Source organism: Pyxicephalus adspersus, chromosome 3, assembly GCF_032062135.1.
Source record: "Pyxicephalus adspersus chromosome 3, UCB_Pads_2.0, whole genome shotgun sequence".
Lineage (NCBI taxonomy): Eukaryota > Metazoa > Chordata > Amphibia > Anura > Pyxicephalidae > Pyxicephalus > Pyxicephalus adspersus.
The window spans coordinates 93811394-93838669 of NC_092860.1; the positions used below are offsets into that span (position 1 = coordinate 93811394).

At 36.0% G+C, this 27276-nt stretch overlaps 2 protein-coding genes across 6 annotated transcripts in view; one reads left to right on the forward strand and one right to left on the reverse strand.

The window, feature by feature from the left end:
• TIFA (TRAF interacting protein with forkhead associated domain) overlaps positions 1-2533 on the reverse strand; it is a 5507-nt gene extending 2974 nt beyond the window's left edge. Inside the window, exon 1 of the mRNA XM_072405720.1 lies at positions 2397-2533. The gene's annotated coding sequence lies outside the window, so the exon portion shown is untranslated. The remainder of the gene's footprint in view (positions 1-2396) is intronic.
• Positions 2518-27276, forward strand: part of ALPK1 (alpha kinase 1) — a 59542-nt gene continuing 34783 nt past the window's right edge. The window contains exons 1-3 of one of the 5 annotated variants that reach the window (XM_072405714.1): positions 2518-2570; positions 2678-2771; positions 21048-21225. In XM_072405714.1, coding sequence (XP_072261815.1) covers positions 21108-21225 — 118 coding nt within the window. In that variant the 5' untranslated portion in view covers positions 2518-2570; positions 2678-2771; positions 21048-21107. The other 4 variants (XM_072405715.1, XM_072405713.1, XM_072405716.1 and 1 more) reach the window with 4 other exon arrangements.

A 27276-nucleotide genomic window follows, 5' to 3' on the forward strand; every position in this document is an offset into this window, starting at 1 on the left:
AAAAAAAAAAACTCCCTTGTTCTTCAGAACACAGAAATATTTAAAACAAATATCACACATTGGTGAAGCTCTGTCCAGGAGACCGTAACAGCTGCTTCAGCTATATTACTTCCACATACAACTTAGACATTCAAAAAAAGACTCATCATAAGACATTACACTCTTTTTATTTAGCACTTTTTATTTACTTTTTATCTCAGTAATCTTTCTGCAATATGCACAGGAGCAGTTTTTTAGGATGATATAAATGTTTGACATCTTTACATTATTGTATTACATTTTATTCTATTTTTGTATAAAATTAGGCACATTCACCCTTTTCCTGAGTTCTATACTTCTAGTGCCAACCCTAATAACGTAAAGGATATTACGAAGGAGGAACAGGTTTGCCAACAAAACCCAGCTTTCTCTGTCCTCCTTCATATTGACATTTTACCTTGCATGTCTATATCAAGGTGAGGGTATAGCTGCCTGTATATGGTAAAGGATTCTAGTTCATGCATGTCCTGTCAGGGACTTGCATTGGAAGGGAGGGAGGTTGTCTTTTATCCTTCACAACACTGCTAGGAAATTCCCACAATTTACAAAGTTACATTGTATGGCTGTATTATTATTATTATATAACTTTATTTATACAGAGCCTACATATTACGCAGCGCTGTACATGATATAAGGGATGTAAATGACAAACAGATACAGACAGTGACACAGGAGGAGGAGAGGACCCTGCCCCAAAGAGCTTACAATTTAAAACATTTTATGTATACTTTCTAGTAGGACTACAGATGCATGCATATTATAAGGTGGGATTCTAGCTGCGCGGTAAGAATATAGGTCATGTATAATATACGGTCGTATTACAGAAGCTTGTATATTGTATGGTTATAGCTGCATGTATGTTCCCTCAGTTTAGTTTCATCAGACACTTGCTAGGGGAAGGAGGGGGATTGTCTCCCACCTATCACAACACTGCTGGGAAATTCCCACATGTTACACAGCCATACACAAAGTGCTAAGTATAGGGACACTATATAATAATTAATAATAACAAGAGGTAACATATACCAGACATTGATGATAGGTCATGTATATTATACCATGAGGTTATATCTGCATTTATACTGTATTGTAGGACTATAGATGTTTATATAGTAGGATTTTAGCTGCGTGTATATTGTGAGGTTGTATTATAGTTTATGTATATTATATGGTTGGATTACAGAAGATCATATATTGTATGGTATAGTTATAGCTGCATGTATGTTCCCTTAGTTTAGTTCTATCATACACTTGCTATTGGAGGAAGGGGGTTTTTTTCCCATCCAAAACTGCTGGGAAATTCCGAGAAGTCACACAGCCATACATAATATGCTGAGCATAGGGACACCATTTAAAGACAGGAGGGGAACATATCAAAAATTCACATTTATATCAGGGACTTTCCCCAGATGTCATGTTTTCCCAGGTACTTAGATGTCATACAGCTCGGCCCTTTACAGTGCTCATCACTGAGGTACACATTAACTGCTCTTTTATTCCCTTCATTAACTGGTTATTCCATGGATATAGCTGTGTACAAGACCCCTAACATTTCAGCTGGTCTGCAGAGGACAACCAAGACCATAAAAACCATTGCAGGTAGTAAATATACTTTAGATTCACATTATTTATTAGTGAAAGCCATTAACATCAAAGCACGAGATGGTGCAAACCAGAGCCATAGTCAAGCCGGTATTCTCACACCCACGCTTCTTTGATTAATGGCCAAAACGGTCAGGTTTTTTTTCTTCCACATCTTAAGTTTACAAGTTCTGTATTACAAGGCAGGCTCCTTTCCATACACATTGGGGCTCATTTACTAAAAAGAGTACAACACGATTTCTCTGCAAAGACACTTTACCATCCAATAGTGTGAGTGGTATGTTTTATAATTTGCATATGATTGGCTATTTGGAAAATTTAATTAGCATTTTGCATAATTCTAATTACAAAGTGAACATGCCATCCAATAGTGTGAGTGGTATGTTTTATAATTTGCGCATGATTGACTATTTGGAAAATTTAATTAGCATTTTGCATAATTCTAATTACAAATTGAACATCCTTAGGGCTGAGATACATTTGTGATGCAGCATGTTACCACAACATACTTGATTTTTAGTGAGCTGTAATACAATTTATTTTGAATGCCATCAGTATATATATTATTGGTATATTTGCCTCTCCAATCACCATAATGTGTATACAGCTTACAAAGTAAAAACTAAAAGCCATTATTATTATTGTTATAAGGAATGGAAACATCTGCATGGGGGGAGGGGGGGGGCATTGCCTGCTAAATAAATCCTAGCACACATACTACTATACAACTCATATAGACACAGACAGACACTTACCCTGTGGTCAGCAGTATCGGATCGATCAGTAAAGCTGTCTTCTTATCAGTGACAAGTGTGACTCAGTCTCCCATAGTTTTTACTCTGTCTGTCACGTGATCCCTCCCAGGCTCCGCACACATCCTGCTCCCTCCCTCCATGGCCGAGTTACTGGAAGTCAGATGACAGGCAGAAGTCAGGTTACGTTCTTTTTATCACGTTATCGCTGAATTGTCTCCCCTGAAATGTACAATAACGGCTGTGATTCGGTTTATTTTAACATTTCTTGTTTCGTGTATTAGACTTTATGAATCTATGGAATGTGCTCTGCCAGGAATTCCCCTCGCAGTTGTGACGTCACAGACCATCCAGTCCAGCGACCAATCCGGTGTACAGGTATTTCACTTGAAGTGACCACTTGTCTGTAGGCTGCTGCTAATGGAGTCTGCTCCTGGCTGGAGGCTGCCATTGTCTGGGTGTATTAATGTTACTAATAAATTATATTTTACGGCTTATTCACACTGGCAGTGAGGTTGTGGTGCGTTTACTGCTTCCTTATGCCAAGAAACACTTTGGCTTAGGGAGGCGATATATATATCCCTATAGGGAATAAAAAGGGGCTGCATTGCTAGTACTACTCACTGCCAAAGATGCAGACGTGGCTCTTATTGAACCTGGGCTTCCCGGCGAGGGCTTAGGCGACTGGCAAGCTGCACAAATCCATGCACAGGTATTTTATACTCAAGAACAAAAACATAATTTATTTCAGCGTACAAGTCCTTAGCGATGGTGGCTGCATTAGTTTTCTTTTTCATACACAAAGTTCATACATGAACATTCATTCAGCCAGGGAAACACCTGAAACCTGTCCGTGTACACTTTTTCCCTTTATTTTTACCTATTGGTCCTGCAGGTAACAAACCTACTGGTGACAACGTTTACTCAATACTGTATTTGTGGAGGAGCAGTGTATTAAGTTTGTTAGGACTATAGAACACCTCAAATTTTCTTCATATCCTTAAAGCGTACCTAAACTCAGAAATTTCACTGTACAAAAAAGGGTAGACAACCCCTTCATGTAAAGCAAAAATTCTGTTTGTTTTTTTTAAAGTTCAACACCCTTTTAAAAAAAATAAAAATAAAAAAGGGGGTTCAGCATGGCCCCCTAATTCTCGATTGCGAGAGCATGAGAGCACAGAGCCTCTCGGCATACCTACGTCACACATCCCGGTTGGCTCTAGGGTGCTTCTTCAGCACATGCCCCAGCATCTCAGGCAGGGGCAGAAGGAGCCTTTCCATGCAAAAAGAAAAATTTGCTGATCTCACACATGCGCAGTGAGATTGGCAATTTTTTTTTCCATCCTACGTCACCTGATCTCGCGCCTGAGGAGAAGATGGCGGCGCCCGGAGCACCGGCTCAAGGATGGATGCCGGGAAGATTCGGGACCCGATGGAAGACACCCCTGGATGGATCAGACTGCTCTGCGGGATTGAAGGTAAGTGGATTTTTTTTAGGCAGTTTTCAGTTCCCCTTTAACATCGGACGGAATGTTTTTTAGTTCACAGAGGTCATTTCTCTTGCAGTTCCTAGGAACTTTGCTCTCATTGTCCAATATGATTGCGATTACTGGTGGTTTTGATGAGCAGGAAGATAAAACTACCTAAAATAACACTGACTGTGTCACCACATTCCGGATCTCCAGGCAGTTCATCCTACAATGCCTGCTTTGTACATTGCTCCCTCCTATGGTAAGCTATTTTGTGTCATTGTACTGACCAGAATCCAACCCTTGTATGTGTCAGATTGCTCTCTAACTGTCTGGTGCAGGTCTTATTTTTGGATCGCTGTGTTGTGCTGGCACCCTATCCAAATAAATGGCTTACCTTAACCCAACTTTACTCAGTGACAGCGGACTACTCTAGTGTGATAAATGCCCTAAATGCTAGCTGTCTGGCTACCATGTTTAATCATTACTTTCTAAGTTACTAACCCAGAACAAAATATAGAAAGAAAGTATTAAAGCCAGAGACAGCCAAGCAATTAGTATTTTCATCCTTGAAAGCCTCTGTACCTCTCATTACAGGTATTCTTTAATGTCATACATCTGAAGCACTTTTCCAGTATGTCTCCAGAAAGAACCCCAGCTTCAGCTGTTTCCAGCCAATTTTCTCCTGCATTTGGTGCTTGATATAAAACTATTCTTAAAGTTTCATTTACCCTCCATACTGAATGCCTCAAACTTATCAATTACAGGGCATTACAGCAGGAACACTTCCTATCTGTATGACCCCACCCTGCCACAAGAGTGACCAACTGTTATAAACACGTCCTATGGGTTACTGCTCCATTCCCAGTACTGCACACACTCTTCATAGAGCCACAAGATAGTGCCCCTGTGTGCACATTGAATCCAGAGACTCGGGAATTCCTCTGGGGATCGTCGTATGTTGTTTATGGCAGTGTCTGTGATGATGACGATGATTATTATTATTATTATTATTATTATTAATAAACATATATAGCGCCAACATACTACGCAGCGATGTACATATTCCAACTGTAAATATCTTGGCTTTGTCGAATCTGAGCTGCAAAACAGCATTTTGTTTTCAATATGATGAAAAAGGGATTTTTGAGGACAGTCATGCTTCAGTGCCAGACTCAAAATGTGTTCTGCAACTAACCTTTTGTATAGTTGTTTACTTCCTCGGTGTAAATGCTGTCACGGTTGTCCTATGTTGCACAGTGTAATCTGAATTGCAAACAAAGGTAACACAATGGGCCTGATTTATTAAAGCTCTCCAAGGCTGGAGATGATAAACATTCATCAGTAAAGCTGGGTGATTCAAGAAAACCTGGAATGGATTTAGTCCATTTTGTAACAAATAGCTAATTGCTTTTAAAAAATCCATTCTAGGTTTGCTGGATCACTCAGCTTCACTGATGAAAATGTATCATCTCCATCCCTGGAGAGCTTTAATAAACCAGGTCCATTGTCTGGTTTGTTTTCTCCTACTCTTCACATATAGGCAAAGCTGTGTATAATTCTTCAAAATACCAAGTATTGCTGCTGTTGGTGTCACTGCAGTGATGAAATGGCTCCGTTCTTCCCTATCAGTCAGTACATAATTGGATATAAAGAAGCAAGGATGGTTATCTCACCCTATTATTCTCTCTAGTTCTAAAGCTACGTACACACTTCCAATTATTATCGTTGGAAAACGAACGACGAACGTTCCTGCACGATATATACGAACGATCGTATAGCACCGATCCTGCACATAGAGATAACGACACGATCGTTCGTAGATATTGAACACACAATAGATACAATCGTTTAAGCGATAGAGGAACTATGTGCACGACAGGAAAGTGAACGGACGTTCGTTCATCACGCATGCTCTGAACATGGACGATCAACGAACGACCGTACACACGAACGATGTTCAACGATCGTCGTCCAATCCGATCCGGGCGCCCGGTCCGGTGGTTCGTTTCCAACGAGTTTCCTCGTTCATCGGCGTCGTTGGTTACTTTTTTACGAACGATTTTTTGCCCAATCGATCGTTCGTCGTTCGATTGGAACGATAAAAATTGGAAGTGTGTACGCACCTTTAGAAAAAGAAACCTAAATACATTTCTAAGTAAGGAAATAATGACACAGAGCAGAAGTGGGAAGTATGATGGATTGCTGCATCCTCTGGTTCAGCTTTAATACAAGGAAATTTTAGTGTAATAGACATATTCATCTGTGTCTGTGGTGAGGCATTGCATTTCATTTCATCATACCAGGATAGGGTTTATTTTCACTTTCATTTTATGGGGCGAGGGGGATGTAAGGACATGGAGGGGAAATCCTCTAAAATATTAATTGTGGGAAACTCCAAAGATTACCCATACGCATTAGTTTCATTTAGCAGTATACACATCTAAGGACAATGATTGTTTTGTAGTCTTTGTATGCATGAACATGAACGTGAGGTACAAATGCATGCTCTGTCTTTGTCTGAGCAGTTATACCCTTTAACTTCAGTAATATTTTTCATACCTATCTGATTAAATATGAACATTTCAATTTTGATAGGGCTTAAAGGAAATATGCTACTTTCCCATTAACGGCAAAGTGACAGGTTTCCCTGAAAAGCAAGGCAAGCCCCAGCAAATATAGTGATTGGAGGAGCACAGTGAAATGAGCAGAAAGAGGTGTTGGGGTAATCCATCTATACCAAGATAACAGATTCTTTTAAAAAAATATTAGAAACCCTGCATGTTTTTCTTTGCTGTTTGGAACTCACTGGGTGGATTTATCTTCACTATTTATCCTGGGGACCAGTCCTCACTAAATCAGTAAGATGTGTTAAGCTTATAAGTAACTTGTGTTATTATGTTGTTTCTCTCCTACATTAGAGTAGGATCATTTAAAATGCAATGTTACTGTATCTTGTGACTTTCTAATGTATTTGTATACGTATGCCTAGCAGGGCTGAGTGCTGGGGAATTTTGTTATAGTTCTCACAAGGTGAGACATATTAAATGAAGTCAACAAAAGACGGGCTTTGATCTATGGTCATCTATATGCACAGAACATTTTATATTGGTCATGTCATGGGGTCATTCGGGAATACCTGACAATTGCTACTGTTGATAAAATCACCCTGGAGGAATTGCTTTTTTGGAACAGAAAAAAACCTCAGTCACATCAGTCAAAGTTATATACAAAAACAGTCACGTATATATTCCCCAAATTCTTGTCTCTGAACACACTCTTCCTGTCACATTATCATTAAGTATTTTTATAGCATAGTGCTTGACAGGGTCCACAGGCACATGATTAACTGACCCTCAGAGGCACTCACAAATATTGTTATTATAAATATTATTAATAATATTCATAAACAGGATTTTTATAGCGCCAACCTATTACGCAGTGCTGTATATTAGAGGTTGCAAATGACAGACAGATACAGATAGTGACACGGGAGGAGGAGAGGACCCTGTCCCGAGGAGCTTACAATCTAGGAGTTGAGGGAAGTAACATATAATAAGAAGGGAGATATGTAGTGGTGGGAAGTAGTGAGGGTTGTCAGTAAAAGACAGAAGAAGATGGGTAGGCAAGTTTGAAAAAATGGGTTTTGAGTGCTTTTTTAAATGAGCAGAAAGTAGGAGCAAGCCAAATAGGACAAGGAAGACCATTCCAGAGAGTCAGGGCAGCTCCAGAAAAGTTATGGAGCTGTGTGTGTGATGAGGTTATGAGTGGGTTGTAGGTTATCAGACCAGCGATTAATTTATCCATTTAACATGCCAGAAAGTAGTAAACATTCTTATTGCTATCCTATCACTAAATAAATGCAGTCAAAAAATAATGACAGGTTTATTTTTTTTTATTTTTACTTACTTTTACTTTACTTTTTATTTCCGTAAAATTCCATGTAAACAGTAGTTAGACTTGCCTTCTAGTTAGACTTGGATTTTACTTTAATATTCAGATGTTGTGAAAAAAAAACATGATGGGGTACCCAATCATAACTGATTACTGACTATTGATATAATTACTTTATAGCATAACAATCAATGATAATGATATACATATTAATATTATGTTTAAAATTATTGCACATTCTGCATCATAAGGACATGCACACATTTTTTTATTATGATTTACAATTCTATACTAGTTAAGATTGAAATCATTTTGTATGTTTTAAAGTTTAGCAGAACAAAGCAAGAAATCCTTTTTTATGTTTTGTGAGCATTGAATATAGTGAACAAATGCCTGAATGTATAGGCATACAACCCTGGACATGCACAAATGTGATTACACCACTAGAGGGCAGTTTATGACTTGATGATGCAAGACAGGAAACTTTAGCATGATGCAAGAGCTTGTCATCTGCTGCTCTGAATTTTTCACAATAGTCAGCATTCTAAAAATAAGGAACTTGTAAGAAAGCGAATTTCTGGTTTTACAAATGCATGCTAAGCTTTTGTTAAACTTAGATTTTATAGTGCAGGAAAAACAGATACTTTAATAATATGGATTTGAAATTAATTTGTGTGAAACTTCTTCCACCTCTTAGATTGTAAGCTATTTAGGGCAGAATCCTCTTCTCTTCCTGTCACTGTCTGTATCTGTCTGTCAACCACTGTCAACTGTCTGTCAATCCTTTATCAGTGGTGAGCATTGATGGTTACAGCCTGGGCTCTATCCAGCCTTCAAGCCTCATATATCAGCAAAATAAAGTCATGATAGCCTTACTGTACATGATTATGAAAATGGGTTCTGCTTTCATTTACTCTATAGGTAAAGTTATATGCTACAGATTTCATTTAAACAGGTCTTAAGATTTTTATGTTTTTAATATATGTAACTGCCATGTGAAAACATTGTGAATAGATTATAGGAATGGATTGTAAGACTGCTTGCTTTATAGTCAAGAAATAAAGTGGAAGAGATGAGCAGTGTTAGATTTATTGGAGTTAGTAGGAGTCTCTAGGAGTTCTGTAAATAGCTCTCTTTGGCTTCTTTCATACACACAGGGTCATTGCTTAATGTTTTGTAGAATACAGTTGAATATAAAAGAAGGAGACCAAACCAATAATGTTCAGTAAGACAAATTAGTAGCAGGATAAATTTGGCAAATTGTGACCATGGTGTATTGGCAGCTATGTATGTTTCCCACGGTGACTTATATTCACCTATATATAACATATACTGTATGTACTGTATGAAAAAAATATTTCTTTTTTTGTTTAGAAGTTGTACACGTGGAGCAATTTTTACTACTGGTTTAATAAATTGATCAGAATTGATATGAATGTGAGGAGAACAGTTGTAGGCAACCAATTTCTGGGTCCTTCTTGGGACATATTTCCAAATATTTTAAATAAAGTACAATACCAAAATGTCATGTGTACAAACAATCCAGCAAAGGTCTCCTATCTGTCCATTTGCTCACCCCATCTCATGATCCCTCATCCCATGATCAGCAAGGCAGAATATTGTACAAGGCCAAAGATTGGTAAATCAATTATATTTATTAAGGATGTTCCTTTATTCAGCTACCTCCTACCTAATCACCCCCAATTATTTTGTATTATTACATTGCCAAAAAAATATGGTGGTGGTCCTTCCTGATCCTTCTCTGAAAGTGCTAGATATCTGGCTGTCACTATGAACTCCTTGCTTTGATACAATTAGAGTTTCAGACCTGGGTGAAGAATGAACAGTTTAGAAATTGACAACAGTTAGAAATGGAAGCCCCTATATTTCTGACACAGCTTTCTCTTGTCAGATCCTCAGGTAAGGAAGAAAGTGAGCAGCACTGGTGGTGACATTACCAAATCCCAGATCCCCTCATGCTAGTAGTCAGAGGCAGCAGTGCCTGAGATCTCACAAACAAAAGGAACATTTTTCAGGGTAAATGTTCCATTAAATGTAGCAAACCTTCATTTTAGTATAGGTCAGTTTAGCTGGTCAAATTATATATGACCTATTTTTTATCTTACATATTATTATTATTTTTTTTCCTTGCCTTTATTTTTCTGTAGTTTTAAATGTTTTGACAAAACTGATTTGGCAGATATGTGTTCAACTATTTTTTAAGTTAAGTGAAGATAAATAGCATTCTTTGAATGAAGGTGTTATTATAATGGTATGTACTTACTTACTGCCATATGTTAACTAGGGTCCTGATTTTTATCAGTGAATGCACATAAAAGGTACAGAAAGGAATTTAATTTGAGGTAAATGCAAAACTTCTTCAAGGCTCTTTAATATGGTTTACTAAGTGTTCTACTTTTTGACCAGAAGATGGCAGTGTTTCATCTCTTTTTATCTAGTACAGCAGTTGTAGAATATCTGTGCTATGTAACTTTGCCTTTAAAATTACATTTTTGTGTGTTATCCCTAATATACTATATGCATTTTGTTTGCTTTTTTGGACTCAATTAGACATTTAAATTGCAGTGCAGAACTACCTATGCTGTTTGTAAAATGATGTATTATGTAACCAGAATGACAATGCATGTGAAGCTTAACCCCAACCTAAGAAGGGTTGTTTTTATACTGCATAGAAGATGTATCTTAAAATTTGTAGCCTAACCTACAAATAATTGATGTATTTGCATTGCTGTCAAATGTATAGTACACATTTTACAGAAATCTGTGCTATTTCAAAGAATGGTACCTTTATCATTTCAACAACAGGCCCATGGCCAAACCAGGAGTGACCTTAATCTGCTTGTTTTTAAGTCTGTATGTAAACATAGCTCAAATGATGTAAAGGGCTACTAGAACGTATGCACAGTACAGAATAATGGTATGTTTATGTAGTCCCCCATAATAACCAGCTGGATTAAGGTTTACAACTGTTAACCTAAATGTTAGAGTCGGACACTATCTCCTTGGTCCCAATGAGTTAAGCTACGTACACACTTCCAATTATTATCGTTTGTAAACGAACGATCCTGCACGATATCTGCGAACGATCGTATAGCACCGATCCTGTACATACAGATAACGACACGATCGTTCGTAGATATTGTACACACAATAGATGCGATCGTTTGAACGATACAGGAAGTTACGTGCACCGCAGGAACGTTCGTTCATTACGCATGCTCAGACCATGGACGATCAATGAACGATCGTACACACGAACGATGGTCAACGATCGTCGTCCAATCCGATCCGCCGGTCCGGTCGTTCATTTCCAACGACTTTCCTCGTTCGTTGGCGTCGTTGGTTACTTTTTTTACGAACGATTTTTGCCCAATCGATCGTTCGTCGTTCATTTTGAACGATAAAAATTGGAAGTGTGCACGCAGCTTAAGGTTTTCTACAAGATCTGATTGACACTATACTGGTTGTGATCTTTTACCAGATTCGAAGGCATCTTTTTTTTCAGAGCAAAATAGGTACATACCTAATTTATAATACTATAAATAGTTCTATAAAGGACAATAAGGAAACACAAAGGTATCATCAGTACATATAGTAAAGTTGTCAAGTACACGATAGGCATACCATATAGTTGGATTGAATGCAGAGATAATACTTTTCTAGCAATATAAGATTCCCACACTTTGAAAAAACCCATCAACATGTAAATCCTTCTCCAAGGATGCTTCAACCCACTCCATTTGATAGAGAAACCATAATTTGCTCCTAAATAAACCAAGGGTGAAGGGGTGAACGAGTGTTTATTAATACATTTCAGGTCCACACCTGAAATGTATTAATAAACACTTGTTTTTATGAATAATTTATTAATTTAATTTAATCATTTATTAATTATGAATTTGGTTCACACATATATGAAGATACATTGTATTGTCAGAAATGTATTGTGAACAAAAATACTATATTGGAAAATAACTAATTACATGTTTTATAATTGTAGATCTCCCTATTTTTCCTGAGGAAGCGGATTTATTCCGCAAAACGTGAAGAAAAGATTGAGTTTACCCTCAGGGGAAACCCCAATATGAGGTTCTATGTTAGACATGGATTTTATTTTTTATTTTTTATGTTTGATTTTAATGAGATTTAAAAAATGGGTTGTCTAATTGGCTAAACTTGGTAAAGGCTGGCCTAAAAAGTCCCATTGTTTGGTGGTGTTGCACAAAATTTATTCTTATGTGTCCTTAGAGGATGTGGTCATGTTGAGAAAGGATATGTCTGGATATGTTGGATATATATATATATATATATATATATATGTTGGATATGTCTGGGACAGATTGTTGGTCCCGGGAGGAGTCAGCATAACAAGCAGTGCCATGGATTCAATCTCTAATATATCTAGTAATAGCTGCCCGTTTAATAAAATTCATCATCTGGAAAGTTAAGTCATTTTTCACCAGTTGTTGCAGGATATGCATGGCCAATCAGGACCTCTTTCATGCCCAAATAAACAACTGAAAAGCTCTGTAAATATCCTGCAATCCTGATGGTCAAACCACTATAGGTAACACTTAGGTGTATTTTTATATATTTTTGTTTTCTGCTAGCTTTCTCATTTTTCTATGATAATATATTTTTCTTGAAATGACTCCTTAGAATTGGACAAATACCTACATCTTCATATATGCAGCCTAATGCATGGTGCAGGTGCATGTCTGATGCCCCATTAACTTTTACAGTGCAGCTATTTTTACTCAACATAGTGCAGTACCTCTGTCCAGTATGTGTATGTTAAAATATGCAACATAGTTATGGTGCATTTAAGACAATCTGCATCACCATAGAGTCAAACAGGGGCTGGCATACATATTTTAAGCTAAAATTGGTAGTCTGTGAACATCCAGAAAATCAGCCTTGTATCTTAGGGTGCCAGTGCAAAAAAAAAAGTAATAAGGTATACTCAGGATGGGTAGTCTGTTGATCACAAATAATGATCTATACAATATAAAAAAGTAAGTTTATCCCTCATTACATGAATTACATTAATAAAGTGTACCTAGATTTGAATCCTCTTGGCTACCATGGTTAGCTAGCTTTAGAATATGCCCTAGAGCAGTGTTTTTCAACCATTTTTGAGCCGCGGCACATTTTTTACATTAAAAAAATCCTGCGGCACACCACAAATCAAAAGTGTTACAAAATTACACTTTGTAGCTAATTCTCGCCTCTAAAAATAAACAAGGCGCTTGAGCTACCTACTGCCACCCACTGACATGGAAGAGTATTACATTACTCTGCCAGTCACTACAGCACAGGCACTCGACAATGGTAATTGGATAATTTCCCACGGTACACCTGAAGATCTCTCACGGCACACTAGTGTGCCACGGAACAGTGGTTGAAAATCACTGCCCTAGAGATCGCAACTTTGTGATTAAATTCCATATGAGAAGACACAACTTTCAATCTGTTTGTTCCATTTTAACTTTTTTTTTATTTCATTCCCTCATGGAATATAAAATATCCAGCACATATGACAGTAAAAGGGGTATACCACATGACATTTCTAATAATTTCTAATTAGTGCTATTTGCAGAAGAGCTAATATGTATAACAGAAAATCAGACAGAGGTTTATGAGGCACAAAAGAAAGAGAGATTTCCATGTATTTCGTACAGAAAATTATGTTATTTGTGTGCCTGATTTTGTGGGGTTAGGAGCAATAATTTCTGTATGTTGATAAAATCTTATTTTTTCACCTGAAATTAGGCACTCCATGCAGATTTTCTTTACAATTTGCAGTACAGTACGTATTCATGTGACGTTTAATAATCTTGCATGTCCATGTTCACTCGGGTATCTCAATAGAAATGTCAAGTTTGGGACATTCACATTGTCATGTTTTGTAATTGCTGGAACACCAATAACATATTTTTCTTCTTACAGCTCTCAAATTATAAAAAAGTGTGTAAATTGTCCTTTAATCAGTAGCCCTTTGCTGTGTACTTTTTGCATTGATATTGACCTCTAAAAAAATTAGAAAATAAAAAACTTTTCTATAAAAGAAAAAAATAATTTTTGGATTCCTATGCATCCAAAAGCCATACAGAATTCCAGAACAAAAGTTGTCCCCTTCTTACTTGCACATCCCAGTTTTTAAATGTGTGATTTATTACAACACTACCAGGTTTAATACCTGAAACAAAAATTTGTAGGGCATGTGTGGAAAACTAAACATATTTTCCTGGATTCAGCCAATCCATAGTCATTTTCTCTGAAGCAGAGGTACCTTAGTTACCAAAGCAATCCACTCGCAGACAAACCTGATTAATTATAAAGGAACCTGAATACCATGTCAAATCTGGCCAGCAAAAATCCCTACCTATATATACAGTATATTCTTTATTATACTATAGGGCACTCTATGTATTAAGCCTCAGAGGTTAGGCTTTTTTATATATAGTTTTTAATCTCTGTGAGACAGTCAGTTGCATTTCAGTACATGATCAAAGAATGAGTATACTAATAAAAGACATGAGATAAGTGGCAGAAAGAGGAACTTAAAAGTCTCCTGCATTTCACTATCCAGTAAGAGCTATAAAAGTTTTTTTTAAACCACTGCAGAGAAACATAAACTTTTCTGCCTTTCTGGACAGAGTTGAGTTTTGTGGCAGGTCTGTGTAATTCCTTGGAAAAAAATACAAATAATTTGGAAATTTAAACTTTTTCTATATTTCATTAAATCTGTGTATTTAGTATTGTGCTTGGAATTCAACTTTTTTTATAACCTCTTTCCTTTTATATCACCAATACCAATTTTCCTTAAAGGCCAGATGCCAAGGACTTTGCATAGACAGACAGAGCAGGGGCTTGCTAAACCACACCTGGTTAATTTGCAAAAATAAATATTTGTAATCTCCAAATCCTTTAAGTTAAAGTAGCTTGAAAAATAGTGAGTAGGCCAGAAAGTCCTGAGAACTGCATATTCACTAATATGCAAATCTTAAAATAAACTAGGGTGCCAGTAATTAAAAAAGAAATCCCTAAGTAAATGCTTTGCCTCACAAATGCTGTGTTGTCAGAAAGTTTTACAGGTCCTGGTCATGTCACGTGTCTTTTCATCTCTGTTGTCTCATAATGATTTCCTAGGAACCCGTAATAATAGTTGGTAAATAAAGACACCAAGAGAAATCTCTGAGCTGAGAAGGATTCTCCTAGAAGCGTGGGTTCTCATTATTTTCCCAAATTTTGTCATGGGCTTGGGTCAGTCAGCTTAAGCAGTGTCTGTGTTTGTATACCATCCTTCACAAGACCTTGTCTCCAAAGGCACAGAGCTGCCAATACATATTCATGAAGGACAAGCCCTTCTAGGCTCGGCTCTTTTAACATTGACAAAGACCTAGCTGTTTTCAGGCCGCCATCTGACTCGTATTGAGTGTAGAGGTGGATGACCAGATTAGTGCAGCCTGCTAGATTATTTCTTAAATCGTTAGGCCTCGCCTGCCTAACAATTTGGCTCAATTGTCGTTTGTGACAAGTCTGTCATTAGTTGATGGGTTCCTTTGGACTTTAACAGATAGAGATAATTTCCTTAACTTCCATTTTATTTGACAAGAGACTGCTGTGGCCAGAGAGGAAGTGCCTGAGCAGTTTATGGATTAAGGCTTTAGTCACTTCAAAGGCATCTTTTGTAAAAGATATGCGCAGTACTGAAGCCAGTTAGTAAATTATTGCTAAATTTAGTTTTCATATATGGAGGGTCAACACTTTCTAGTTATTGGTAGAAAATTATTTTTAAAAATAAAGAATCTTATATTAGTTTTTTTTTTTTATCTCATAGGGGAAAACAACAGGTGCACCGATTATTGGTATTGTAAGTAATAAGTTATCTATGTCTGAAATACAGCTGAACTGTTCCCAAAGATACTGACAGGCGTATCTAATGAAAGGCATGTCATATTAGGCAAATAGAGTGCCCAACATCTAAAACAATTGATTTCAATCATGGCTTGGATGGCTTTAGGAGTCATTTTGGGCTTGTATATCTTCCTAGCACAACTTTTGGAAAATGGTTTGCAACATGTATAAGTCAGCATTTAATAGTAGTATATATTATTAATAACATGTAGGTTGGCCCAGATGAATCAGTTTTAGACTGTATCACTCTGGCAAGTGGCATTTTTTTTTAGTAATGTTTACTTGGTAACACAGATAGATTGCAATAGTTAATACTTCTGATCACTAAAGATTTAAAATTGATCAATCTAGTTTGCAATCAGACTGTGGGTTAGAAAATTTCAGCTTTGCTGACTATTAATATTTATATAGGCAGTAGATGATTGCTAGTAGTTAGCATTCTTGTTGTACAGGGCTGGTTTTGCCTACATGACTTTTTTTTTATTATATTTTACAGTGGGGTTATTCTTCCTGTTTTAGTTTCCTCCATTATTCAAAATAATACCAGTAAACAGTCATGAAAACAGCACCTATTCTAAAGGGCTTTACCACTATTACCCACATTATGTTCATATAAGACTTACCTTTGTTTATTGTGCTTTGTTAAAGATTAGCTGGATGGTAGGAGGTTTTCACAATTGCTATATGTACAACAGAATTCCCATTTATGGATTCCAAGTCGTTCTTTTTAAAAAATTGTGTTTAGATGACCTACTTAGAAGAACAAACAACCATGTATAAGTTTGTAAGTTTTGCAATTACCAGTGAAACTAGTCAGATTAAGAGCTCCAAATCCGTGAATTTACTACTTGGCCTCACAATTACTTTTCCCTGCTTTGTGGGAGTTATAGTAGACTGTAAAGCTTATTAAAGTTTATGTTGAAAAAATACAACCCTCTGTATACTTTGGAAACTGGTAGCATTATGAGAAAACAACATTTTTCCTGAGATTTTAAAGTGATTTCAGTAGTTAGCAGGAGGTTGGTATACATCTTTTCTCACAGATTTTGAACAATTCAAATTGTAATCTATTACATCAATTGTAAAAAAAAAAGTTGGCTCTGATCAGAAGGTGTTTTATGAATGTTTTAATGTCTGCCATGCAATTTGATCAGCAAACTACACAAATACAAATGAAAACAATGTCCTTGTTGGACAAAGTAGTGAAAATAAAGAGATGTCCAATATGAAGAAAGCATCAGTCTAACATATTAGATATGATTCATTCAATATGGAGTTGAATAATTCACTTTTGAAATCCATGAGTTTGTAACCTAGAGGTTTTAGGGGTACTGTCTTGGTAAGAAAAATGACAATGAAAGAACTTCCCATGGTGGAGGATGGGGAGTTGAATAAATATATTAGTTTTTAAATATTCTCATTTGAGTTCAAAGCAACTATTAGTATTAGCTTTTTTTTATTTGGTCACAGTCAGAGGATAGAGAAAAAACTGGGTTGTATAATGTGAAATACCTAGAGAAAGTACACTATAGATAAATAGGTAAAGTAAGGAGGTAGAACTGTGAAAAGCCATTCTGTTTTTAGCAGATTCTGATTGAAATCCTTTACAGTTAGGAGAAAAATGAAGAGATTTGAAAATATATGACAGAGTTATTTTTATTTGTTTTTTTTATTTGTAAGCCTTGGCTTTAAATGTTGGTAGTTTTTAAATGTAGTGGTATTGTGTAACTGTCTTATGTAAATCTATTCAATTTAAGCATTTAAAATGCTTGAATAAAATTAAAAGTAAAAAGACTGACTTTGCAAATAGCATTTGAATGGTAGGAAGTTGTAGTTAATGATTTTAGTTTGTGCCTCACCATGGTTGTGTACCAAATTAAAAAGATGCTCAGAAAAAGTGAACAAATACTAGCAATGTACTCCATTTTACTGGTGACAAGTATTCCAAACAATCATTATATTTTTATTTGATTATAGAAGTTAGATAACAGTCTGTCAATCAAGCTGGTTTTAAGTCCAATTGGGCAACTGGTATACACAAACTCACTAGGGACAATTAAAGTTTCCCACTAATAAGCCATTCCTACTTCCTACTAATAAGTCATTGCTGAAAGTGCACACAGTTTAAATTTACCGCCATGATTTTCCTGAGACAGACACCTGAAGGAGATTGTGCCAGTATGAATACAGTATCTAATGTATATAACCAGCTCAATTTATAGAAAACTGCTAAATTGATGTCAATATATGATATGTATAACTATACACTCTCTAGGATGTTTTGCTATTATAGGAAGATATTTGACCATATGCTTGTTTGGATATAAGGGCATTTTTAGTAGACAGTACCTATGTAGAACATTGTTCTTTCAGATTCCATAGCTAAAGAGCTAGCCTCTCATTCATATTCTCCCTACCAGAAGTCATTAAAGCTAAAATAATATTATTAACCAAACTCACAAATGTGCCAATATTATTCCAACAAGTTCTCGGCTTAGGGTTCCTCGCAGCACTATAACTAAACACTAGTATTTCTGGCTGTTCAGGAGCCTGCTTGCTTATTCTTTTACTGTTTTAATTGGCTGGGACCACCAGAATTCAGATGACACAGATGTCACTGATAGTGTGCCTAGGGAACACATTCAGGCCCATCTGTTGCCGTCTAAAAATCTCTTCATATATCCACAAGACCCCCATTTAATTCTTGTCAGAAAGTAATGTAAATCCAGTTTACCCTCAGAAGTTGCTACAGAGATTTATGCCAATAAGCCCCCCTGCAATTTGCACACACTGTAGCTGTATAGGAAGAAAGAGCCTTCCTTTTTATGTCTGTGCATATTAACAAGAGAAGCCTGCCTTAGGAGAGTCTTTTTTGATTGAGCGCTCTCTTTATTTTAATGCAGCTTGTGCCGCTCCTTCCTTATGAAAAGAACACTAGATGGTAAAACAAAATACGGGGGCAGGGATGGGCAGGCAAATTGCATGACACAATGCTGTTTCCCCGACACACTTGTAATTGCCCAAAGTGAAAAGTTCTTTAAAGCAGTACTAGAGTCACACATTCCCCAGTAAAGTTAAAGAGACACTGTTCAAGTTTACAGCATGGTAACGATTGTCAGCACTGTTGCTTTGGGTGCCTAAACATTGACTAATGCTTATGTTGTCAAACTCTTCTACATATTACTAGTATTCAATATATACAAACCATTGCAACTGCTTGAGTTGTTAAAACTGCTATGTTGAAGGCAGAATACAAAACACTAAATATATAAATTTTTTTTGCATGACTACTCAAAAAATGTTTTAATAAATGTTAAGCTATACTGATCTCTAAAGATAGAGTACCCAGTCTAAAACCTGAGAAAACCCGGGCTAAACTAGACAATCCACTACAAATGATGTTTACAGGAATGTTATTGTATGTAAAATAATCTAAAACTCTCCCAGGTATTTTGTTTTTTTCAAGCTTAGCTTCTCATTGTTCATACTTGATAGGACAGTTTTAAATATCAAACCAGAAAAGGGTCAAAAATAAAATACATAGTAGTTAAAGGAAGAAAAACTTTTTTAGACAAGACTTGCACATTTATTTGGTATAGTTTTCTCTTTTTTTTTAATTCTACATTAAAGCAAAATTGTATATTGACATGTACAAAATCCTATAGTGCATGTTGAGCCATAAAGTTGTGAGTGAACATGATCTATGTACAGATGATGTAAACCTTTCCATGGATTTTCCATTTTGGAGATCTGTGGGTCATGGAAGGAATGAGAGGGGGGTAGGCAGTGTTTAAAAGATGCTGCAGTTCAGATTCACGTTATTGCAGAAAAAAACTACAGCCCCCGCTTACCTTCCTAGGTTGTCTCTGAAACCCCCTAAATATTTTTATGTGGGGCTAATATGTCCCTCTCCTTCCTTTTATTCACTGCACTGTGCCTGAGCAACTCATTGCCATGTTAGAGTACTTTCACATGCTGAGTCTGACTATCCCTACTATGGAACACTCTTTAGGCATCATTGGAGTGTACAGCCTAAACTGTACCTGCTAAACATTTTCAAGATTAGTTTGCTTTGCAGCACCACATTATGATTTTAGGTGACATTTATAAATGAACTTGTTCCCTTATATGTGGGCAAAAATGACAAATCTAAATTTTTTACTTGGAGCATCCTTATTCCCTGGAAGAACACTTTACACTCTACCTATCACAACAAATACTCGGTCCTTGATTGCAATATTCTAGGCCATTGACTTTTTAATATAACGTATAATGTATAATCCTTCTGAATGGTAGCTAAAGGCAGGAGAATGTGCTGTCACAATCTGACCATTCCTGTCATTCACATACTATCATTCCATAAACAGACACATTTGAAATATTGAAGTATTAAAGTTTATGTAGTAAAGTAGAAGAGCAGCTGCAATAATGGTTCTCGGCTATTTCAGGTTAGGTAGTATTCCATTGGTGCTAAATGTTCTCTGCTGACTTCCAATACACATACTGATGTATACAGACCTACTGATTAATGACCTTAACTAAAACACAAAAAAACACTCTCCTTCACTTATTCATATTATTTCTCTCTTGATATGTAGAGTAAATATGAACATCATGATGACTAAAAGCTGATTAGATTACATATTTTACTACAGTGTAATTTATGCAGATATTTTATCAGTTGATCTTTAAAAGTTTATAAATGATGTCCTATAGATTATAATATATATACCATGTATTTTGTATTAAAAAAATTACAGAACCTGACACTGATTAGGTTTAACTGTGGGGATTTCAGAGCTGTCATTGTGAACCCAACATTGCTTGCTAGTGAGTTAAACGTTTTAGAATTTACTGGCTCCATGCTTTCAGGATCAAGATAACAACCCTTAAGTTCAAAAAAAGTTTGTATTGGCACCCATGTGTCCATAGAAAAGCTTTGTTAATCTTTTTGATATACATGCATGATTATATGGCAGGTGCTTTAGCAGTAACAGATGAAGACTCTTCATTAACAAGAAGCTTTCTAGTTCATGATGTCATTTGAAGTTGTAAATGAAGTTGTGTCAGGTCTTTATGGAGAACAAAATTTCTGTATCTCTTCCTATCTTAGCTACGTGATTACTCCCCACATGTGTCGGGCACCCTGCCGTAATTTCACACACTTCTATAATAAAGAGCTCAGATGCTGTCCTGTTTTTTTATGTACTTTTCCCGCTTTATGTCTCCGCAGCTTGAGCCTTGCTTATAATTGATGATGCTTTAGTTAATCATCTCTTTTCCTCTTTTGTTCAGCAGGTACCTCAACCTTGAAAGATCTCTTTTATTCAGAATATGTGTCTTCTCCTAGGTCATTGATCATAGAGCACCCAGGGACACTCAATTCACAGTCAAGTGAGAAATAGTCATCATGAATAATCAGGAGCTTGTGGCTGTGCTACAGGAGTGCAAGCAAATCCTGGACGTTCTTACTTTAGAGGTGTCAGAGCCGTCTGAGGAGGAGAAGAATGACTACCAGCGGTGTGGAGGTGAGGACCTTATGTGACTGCACAGGACAGCCAGCAGGTTCCTCTCTGCCTCTGTGCAACTCAGCCACATGCACTCGCGTCTGCTCTATTTTTCTTTTTTTGGCAGGCGAGGCTGGCTGGACTGTTGGGTTTGTGGGACATGAATGGGATGTGGACCGCAGGCAGAGAAGGAAGCTCACTTTGTTAGAATGAATTGCTGTCACTTCTAATTTCAGGCTCCACTAAACCCAGGCGGCGCTGCATTTATATGTGGAAACAGAACAATGAGCAAAAGTTTGATGGCAGGTGACATACTTTTTTGAATATTAGAAAATGATGGAGGACAAGCGATTGCCGCAGCGTGTCACAAATGTGTTGTCATTGAATAGGCTGGAGATTTGAATTTAATGACTTAACTTGCTAATTAGTTTTGCGTGATTTATTCCAAAGAGAGTTGACGAAAACATTTTTTTTTTAATTCCGAGGATTAAACAAACCAGCAATACATAGAAAATTGGTCTTAATGATATTTGTCACAGCTTTTGGCCCGGTGTACTTCCCTGCTAATGATGGCATTGAATTAGCATAACTGAAAATTTATTAGGTTCAATATCATGACATCTTTTAATGACTAATGTGGCAGCTATGTAAACTGCAGTTAATGCTGCTACTTGTAAGTGAAATATAAATAAATAAATAAAACACATAAAAAGTCTAATAATTTAAAAATGATATGTTTGTTTCAGTCTTGAAGTAATGAAATACAAGTATTTGATGATGTTCACATCTTTAGGCAGGGCACATATATACGTCTGTGATAGCGGTACTAAAGCCCAGGGGTCTTATACAAACAGAAGAGTCTGTGAAGTTCCTATGCTGACCCACTTCGCTTTTGATCCCCTTTTTCAGTGGGATGAAAACCAGTATATTCCTGGTATATGTGGAGTTGTAGGGAACATAATGGAAACTGAATTGGGAGCAGCACCCAGATTTAATTTCCTGATATGTTGCAAATCCCCACCAATGTTCTGTAGAGAAAGAAACAGACCATGTTACATCATGCATAAATATTGCAAATTGCCCCCAAATAGTTATATATTATTTTAGCTGTAATCAGTACTAATGGTGGCTAAATCATGTTTTTGAACAATTTTCAACTGTCCATAAACCATGGCTGGACCCAAAGGGTGATTTCTTTTGATTATAGGACCTCCATTCAGGGCAAAACTCCATACAGGTTTTCTTATATGAAGAAATCCCTCCCTCCTTTTGTACTTACCTAACACTGTCTGCTGAAGCCTTTGATAAATACGTGGACACATGTAACTCTGATTTCAGAGCTTGAACCTGAGCAACAACCCTGTGTAAACTCCAACATCATCTGCCATGGAGCCTAACCATGGTAAGGATTCAGCACCAGTAAGAGATACTCTCTGTCTTTTTAGGATTTTAAAACAGGTATTTTAACACTATTTTAACACAAACCATTTTTTGTAGGGTTTCACCAAACTAGAAAGGGGGAAATAAAAAAAAAAAACACTTTCATCAATTAATTTGGGTGATCCAGCCTGGAATAGATCTGGTCCATGATTTAAAACATTTGCTAACAGAAGAAGAAGAAATCCATTCCAGGTTTGCTGGATCACCCAGTTTCAATGATGAAAGTGTATCCTCTCCAGTCTTGGAGAAATTTAATAAATCAGGCCCCATATTAGTGTCTAGTCACCAGATAAGAAATAAAGATCTTTATTTTATCCCATGCTTTTATCTTTTTTTTGAGGTCAGACACAGCCAGGTAACTTACATTTTCATGTGACTGGCAATGACAGTCCATATAATTCCCTCCAATTTTAAAGATACATTCCCACATAGCAGAAATCCAAATTATTTAAGTAATTTTTCTTATTCTGTAGACTGCATAGTGAAAGTCATTCTTCTTCTGTATATTTTTATGAATATGAGTACTTTGTGTAGTGTGATGTATTGTACACTACAATACTGAAATAGTAGCCTTTTTACATGCTGAAATTCTATTATAATCGTATTCACCTAAGCAGGTTTTTGAAGCATCAAGAGTATTCTGTGGCTTCTCAGGTATAATCTAAGATCCATCTACTGACAGAAACAAAACAGGTTAGTTCTAGATAAGGTGAATTGTAAACCCCTTAATCATTAGATTAGGCTCAGTTGAAGTGTTTCAGGAAGTGAGAAGAGTGATCAGAGTAAAGCAAAGATTAAGAATCCTCATTGTAGGAGTGCCCCAAGGCATACTATTTGGGAACAAGAGAAGATTTTAGAGAGTAAAAAATCTAAATCATGGTACCAGTTCACAGTGTTAACCAATATAGAGTTCATTCAAATTTTAAATAATACATTGTATTGTGATAGTTATATTTCCATATTTATAAGCTGTGAAAGACATGTAATTATTTTCAGTTAATTTTTCTACATGGCCCAAATGTTACTATTCCCTGTGCCTATTCATTTCCCTATCGGAAAGTGTTTGGTGAAAACTCCATAAAGTTTACCACCTAATATAGAGACCCCTATATTTACTTTTAACATTTTTATGGCTATTATTTACATGTAAACTCCTCCTTTGTGTAAACAAGTAAAACCCTGAGATTGCTGCCGGACTTCACTCTATGGTGTTTTCTTTTATTTCTCCTTAGCAGCTAGAAAAAAAGGTTATGTAGGAAGATCAGTGGAGGTGCAGGATATCTGGACTAGCACAGACAGTAATTTTATATCCCAAGAAGAGGGCTATGGTGTACATTTATGGAGTGGGTTGTGCTACGGAATTGACTCTATTGGAGAAGTCAAACTCTTAGGAATGCTACAAGTAAATATTTAAAAAATACCTTATTTGTCTGCTTTTTGTGCTTTTACCTGCAATTGTTTAAGTAGCAAGGTGTCTTTATGTGACAGACTAGAAGAAACAACATATACAGTGCTGTGCTAGTTACTATAGTAGCCAATAAAATGGCACAGATGAAAATGGTAATCTTGCAACTACAATTTTGTAAACAGTAAATCATAAAAAAGATTCTGCATGTAAGAAACAAATATTTTTTTTAGGTCAAATGTGATTCCATAGATTAATAGTTGCTGGGATTTCAAAAACGCTCCCAAGAGTTTAGCATTCTAGTCCACACCTTAATCTTAACATTATGACCCCCAAACATTTTGACAAACTAAGTAACACTGCCTATACTTCTACTGCCTTACTTCCTTATCTACATCTACCACACAATTTCCCCTCCTAATTATCCACCTTCGATCATTCTTCTTTTTACCTCGTCGATTATGATTTCTCCTTTTTATTAGGATTGCAACCCTTTATGCTATGTACTATATATCTTGTACAACTCAATCTCAGCCCCTCTTTTTTTCTAAACAACAATCCTTAACTGCTAAACATAATTATATCTGCTAAGTCTAAAATTGTCCAATCCCAGTATAAAGTAATTTATATGTTCATTATAGACAATGCAAGGAAACATTTTTTATAATCAGAAATTTACAACAAATACTTAAATATAAACAAATAACCTTCAATTGTTGGTAGCAGGCAACTGGAGTATCACATGATTACTTTTCTAAAAACATAATTACAGTACTAGGATGTGCTTTCCAACCATTATTTTAATATGGATTTTTTGCGGATGGCAACATAGCACAGCTTCATCTATAAATTATAATTGTTTATATTGTGGCAGCTTCTCAAAAATAGCCCATGTTTCAAAAAAATGATAATATAATAATGAAAGAAAGTCACCACATAATTATTGTGTCTTTATATATATATATGAAGAGATTGCTCTAAGATATAAGTTATATGAAAACTAATTTTACAAAAAATTTGAAAAGTGCTATCGTAAAAAAAAAACATCCAATCCAATTTTTAATTTCAGTTCATACGTTGTTCTTATATTCTTTGGCTATATTGAAGGAAACTAAAGTATACGTCGATCCTCCTCAATGAAATTGTAACATTTAGTATATGGCCAACTTTAGTTTGAGAATCAATGGGCTGCTAAAAGAACGATGACACTGGGGTTTATGTACGAAAGGAATGTAGGCTGTTCAAATAGCAAAAAGAATTGTCCCCTTGCAAGGGATTTGCTCTGCTAACTTCAATAATATGCTAGGAAAAATTCTGTTGTTTTAGATTTCTTTGCAGGAGATTTGATATCCTTTGCAAAGTAAATATTCACTACATTCACTAAGCTAAATGAGTTATCCCTTGCAAGGTGATAATTACATTTGATAAGTATACAGCCCAAATTCCTTTAGCAAAAAATTGTGGACATAACAAAATTCTGTTTTATCGCTCCAACAGAGAACATATAGCTTGAACAGACATTTCACACCTACAACAACACATTATCAGAAGAGGTAGTAAAGTGTAAAACAAGTCAGAGTAAATTATTTTAAAAGTGCATTTTATATGCTAACAGTCTTTTTTTTTAACTGTTCCTAATATTGAAATAAAGAGATCACTGAATGAAATGCATTATCATAGTGCAGCAATTACAAACAGTAGAAGATGTACTGGTGAATGGCTGAATATCTGAGGACATGAAATTCCACTTCATGGCACTAATGTAAAGCAGTTGGGTTAGATTCTCTTCCAGTAGCAGGTGTTCTGCCTTAGCAGTACCAACGTTCAGATAACGGACTTGTAAAGACATTTGCATGAGCTCACAACACTGTGCCTTTACTGCCCAGTCACTCACAGAATGGGAAGCTTTTGTTTTGTTATGTATCTAACCCTCATTTATCTTCTGCTATTTTTATAATGACCAGCTTTTCCAAAGCAACGTTTCTCCTGACATCATTAACATAACAATTTTTGTTACCAGATTGCACTGGGCAAATAACTGTAGTCTAAATTGGATGTTCCATAAACAAGAAAGTATGAAAGTATTTTAGTCTGACCAGTACATGGACTACAGAAATGCACTGTAAATGAATATGAAAGGGGCAATATATATATATATATATATATATATATTCATTCATATGCAAAAAAACATTAATTGCAAATTTGGAAGTTACAAGATTTTTAAAATATGTCACTCAGGATGAGGGCTGGAAGCCTTACATATATATATATATATATATATATATATATATATATATATATATATATATATACAAAACAGAAAGCTTCTTAGGAAGTATCTGACAGCTTAGTGTCTGTTCCTTCCACACACTTACCTGAAGTTGCAGAACTGGTATGAAGCGTACACTCATGCACACATACAATTTTGTGGCTGTAGAGCAGATTTTCAATCATCTGTATTCCCCTTGCATGTGCAGTGTGCATCCAAATCACAGGGAGGCTGTGCAGGTCCTTTCTGGTTTGTCATTTCGGACAAAATCCGTAAGCAGGAAGAATATCTTTTTCTCATTTATGGGCCAAAAACAAGTTAAATTCTACATCAGTAAAAGTATATACACATACAGAAAAAACATCTTCTGAGTTCAGGTACACTTTAAAGCAACCCTACCAATAAATTTAAACAAGGAAGCTTCTGTCAAGAATACAGTGTACAAACCTACAACAGCCTTTGTGTACTTTTTGTTTTACCCAAATGGCAAGTCTTTTCCAGTAATGCATCTTTACACCCTTTGAATCCGTCATCCCTAGTTATTGGCCAATCACTGTGATGAGATACTTCACTGGGTAATATAAATGTCCAAGCAACAGTAAGGGAAAGGTAAACTTCAAGATTACTTTAAATTGTCAGAACTTGGCTCTTCAGAACAACTCACATGTTTTGGCATAACTAATTCAAAGATCACCACATTAGATTAGATTCCAAATGTTTGTCAAATAATTGCTAAAATAGATGAGCAATACATGTGATATTAGAGTTACACTGCACATGTAAGCATGACATGTGTAATAAGGGGCCTATTAGGGATGTTAGTATAAAAATATATAAAATGAGTATTTATTATTTGAGAAAGTTATATATATATATATATATATATATATAGAGTTAATAAAAGTATTTGTAATGCCGAAAATCTTTTTGTTTTTGGATAGAGTATGATATATAT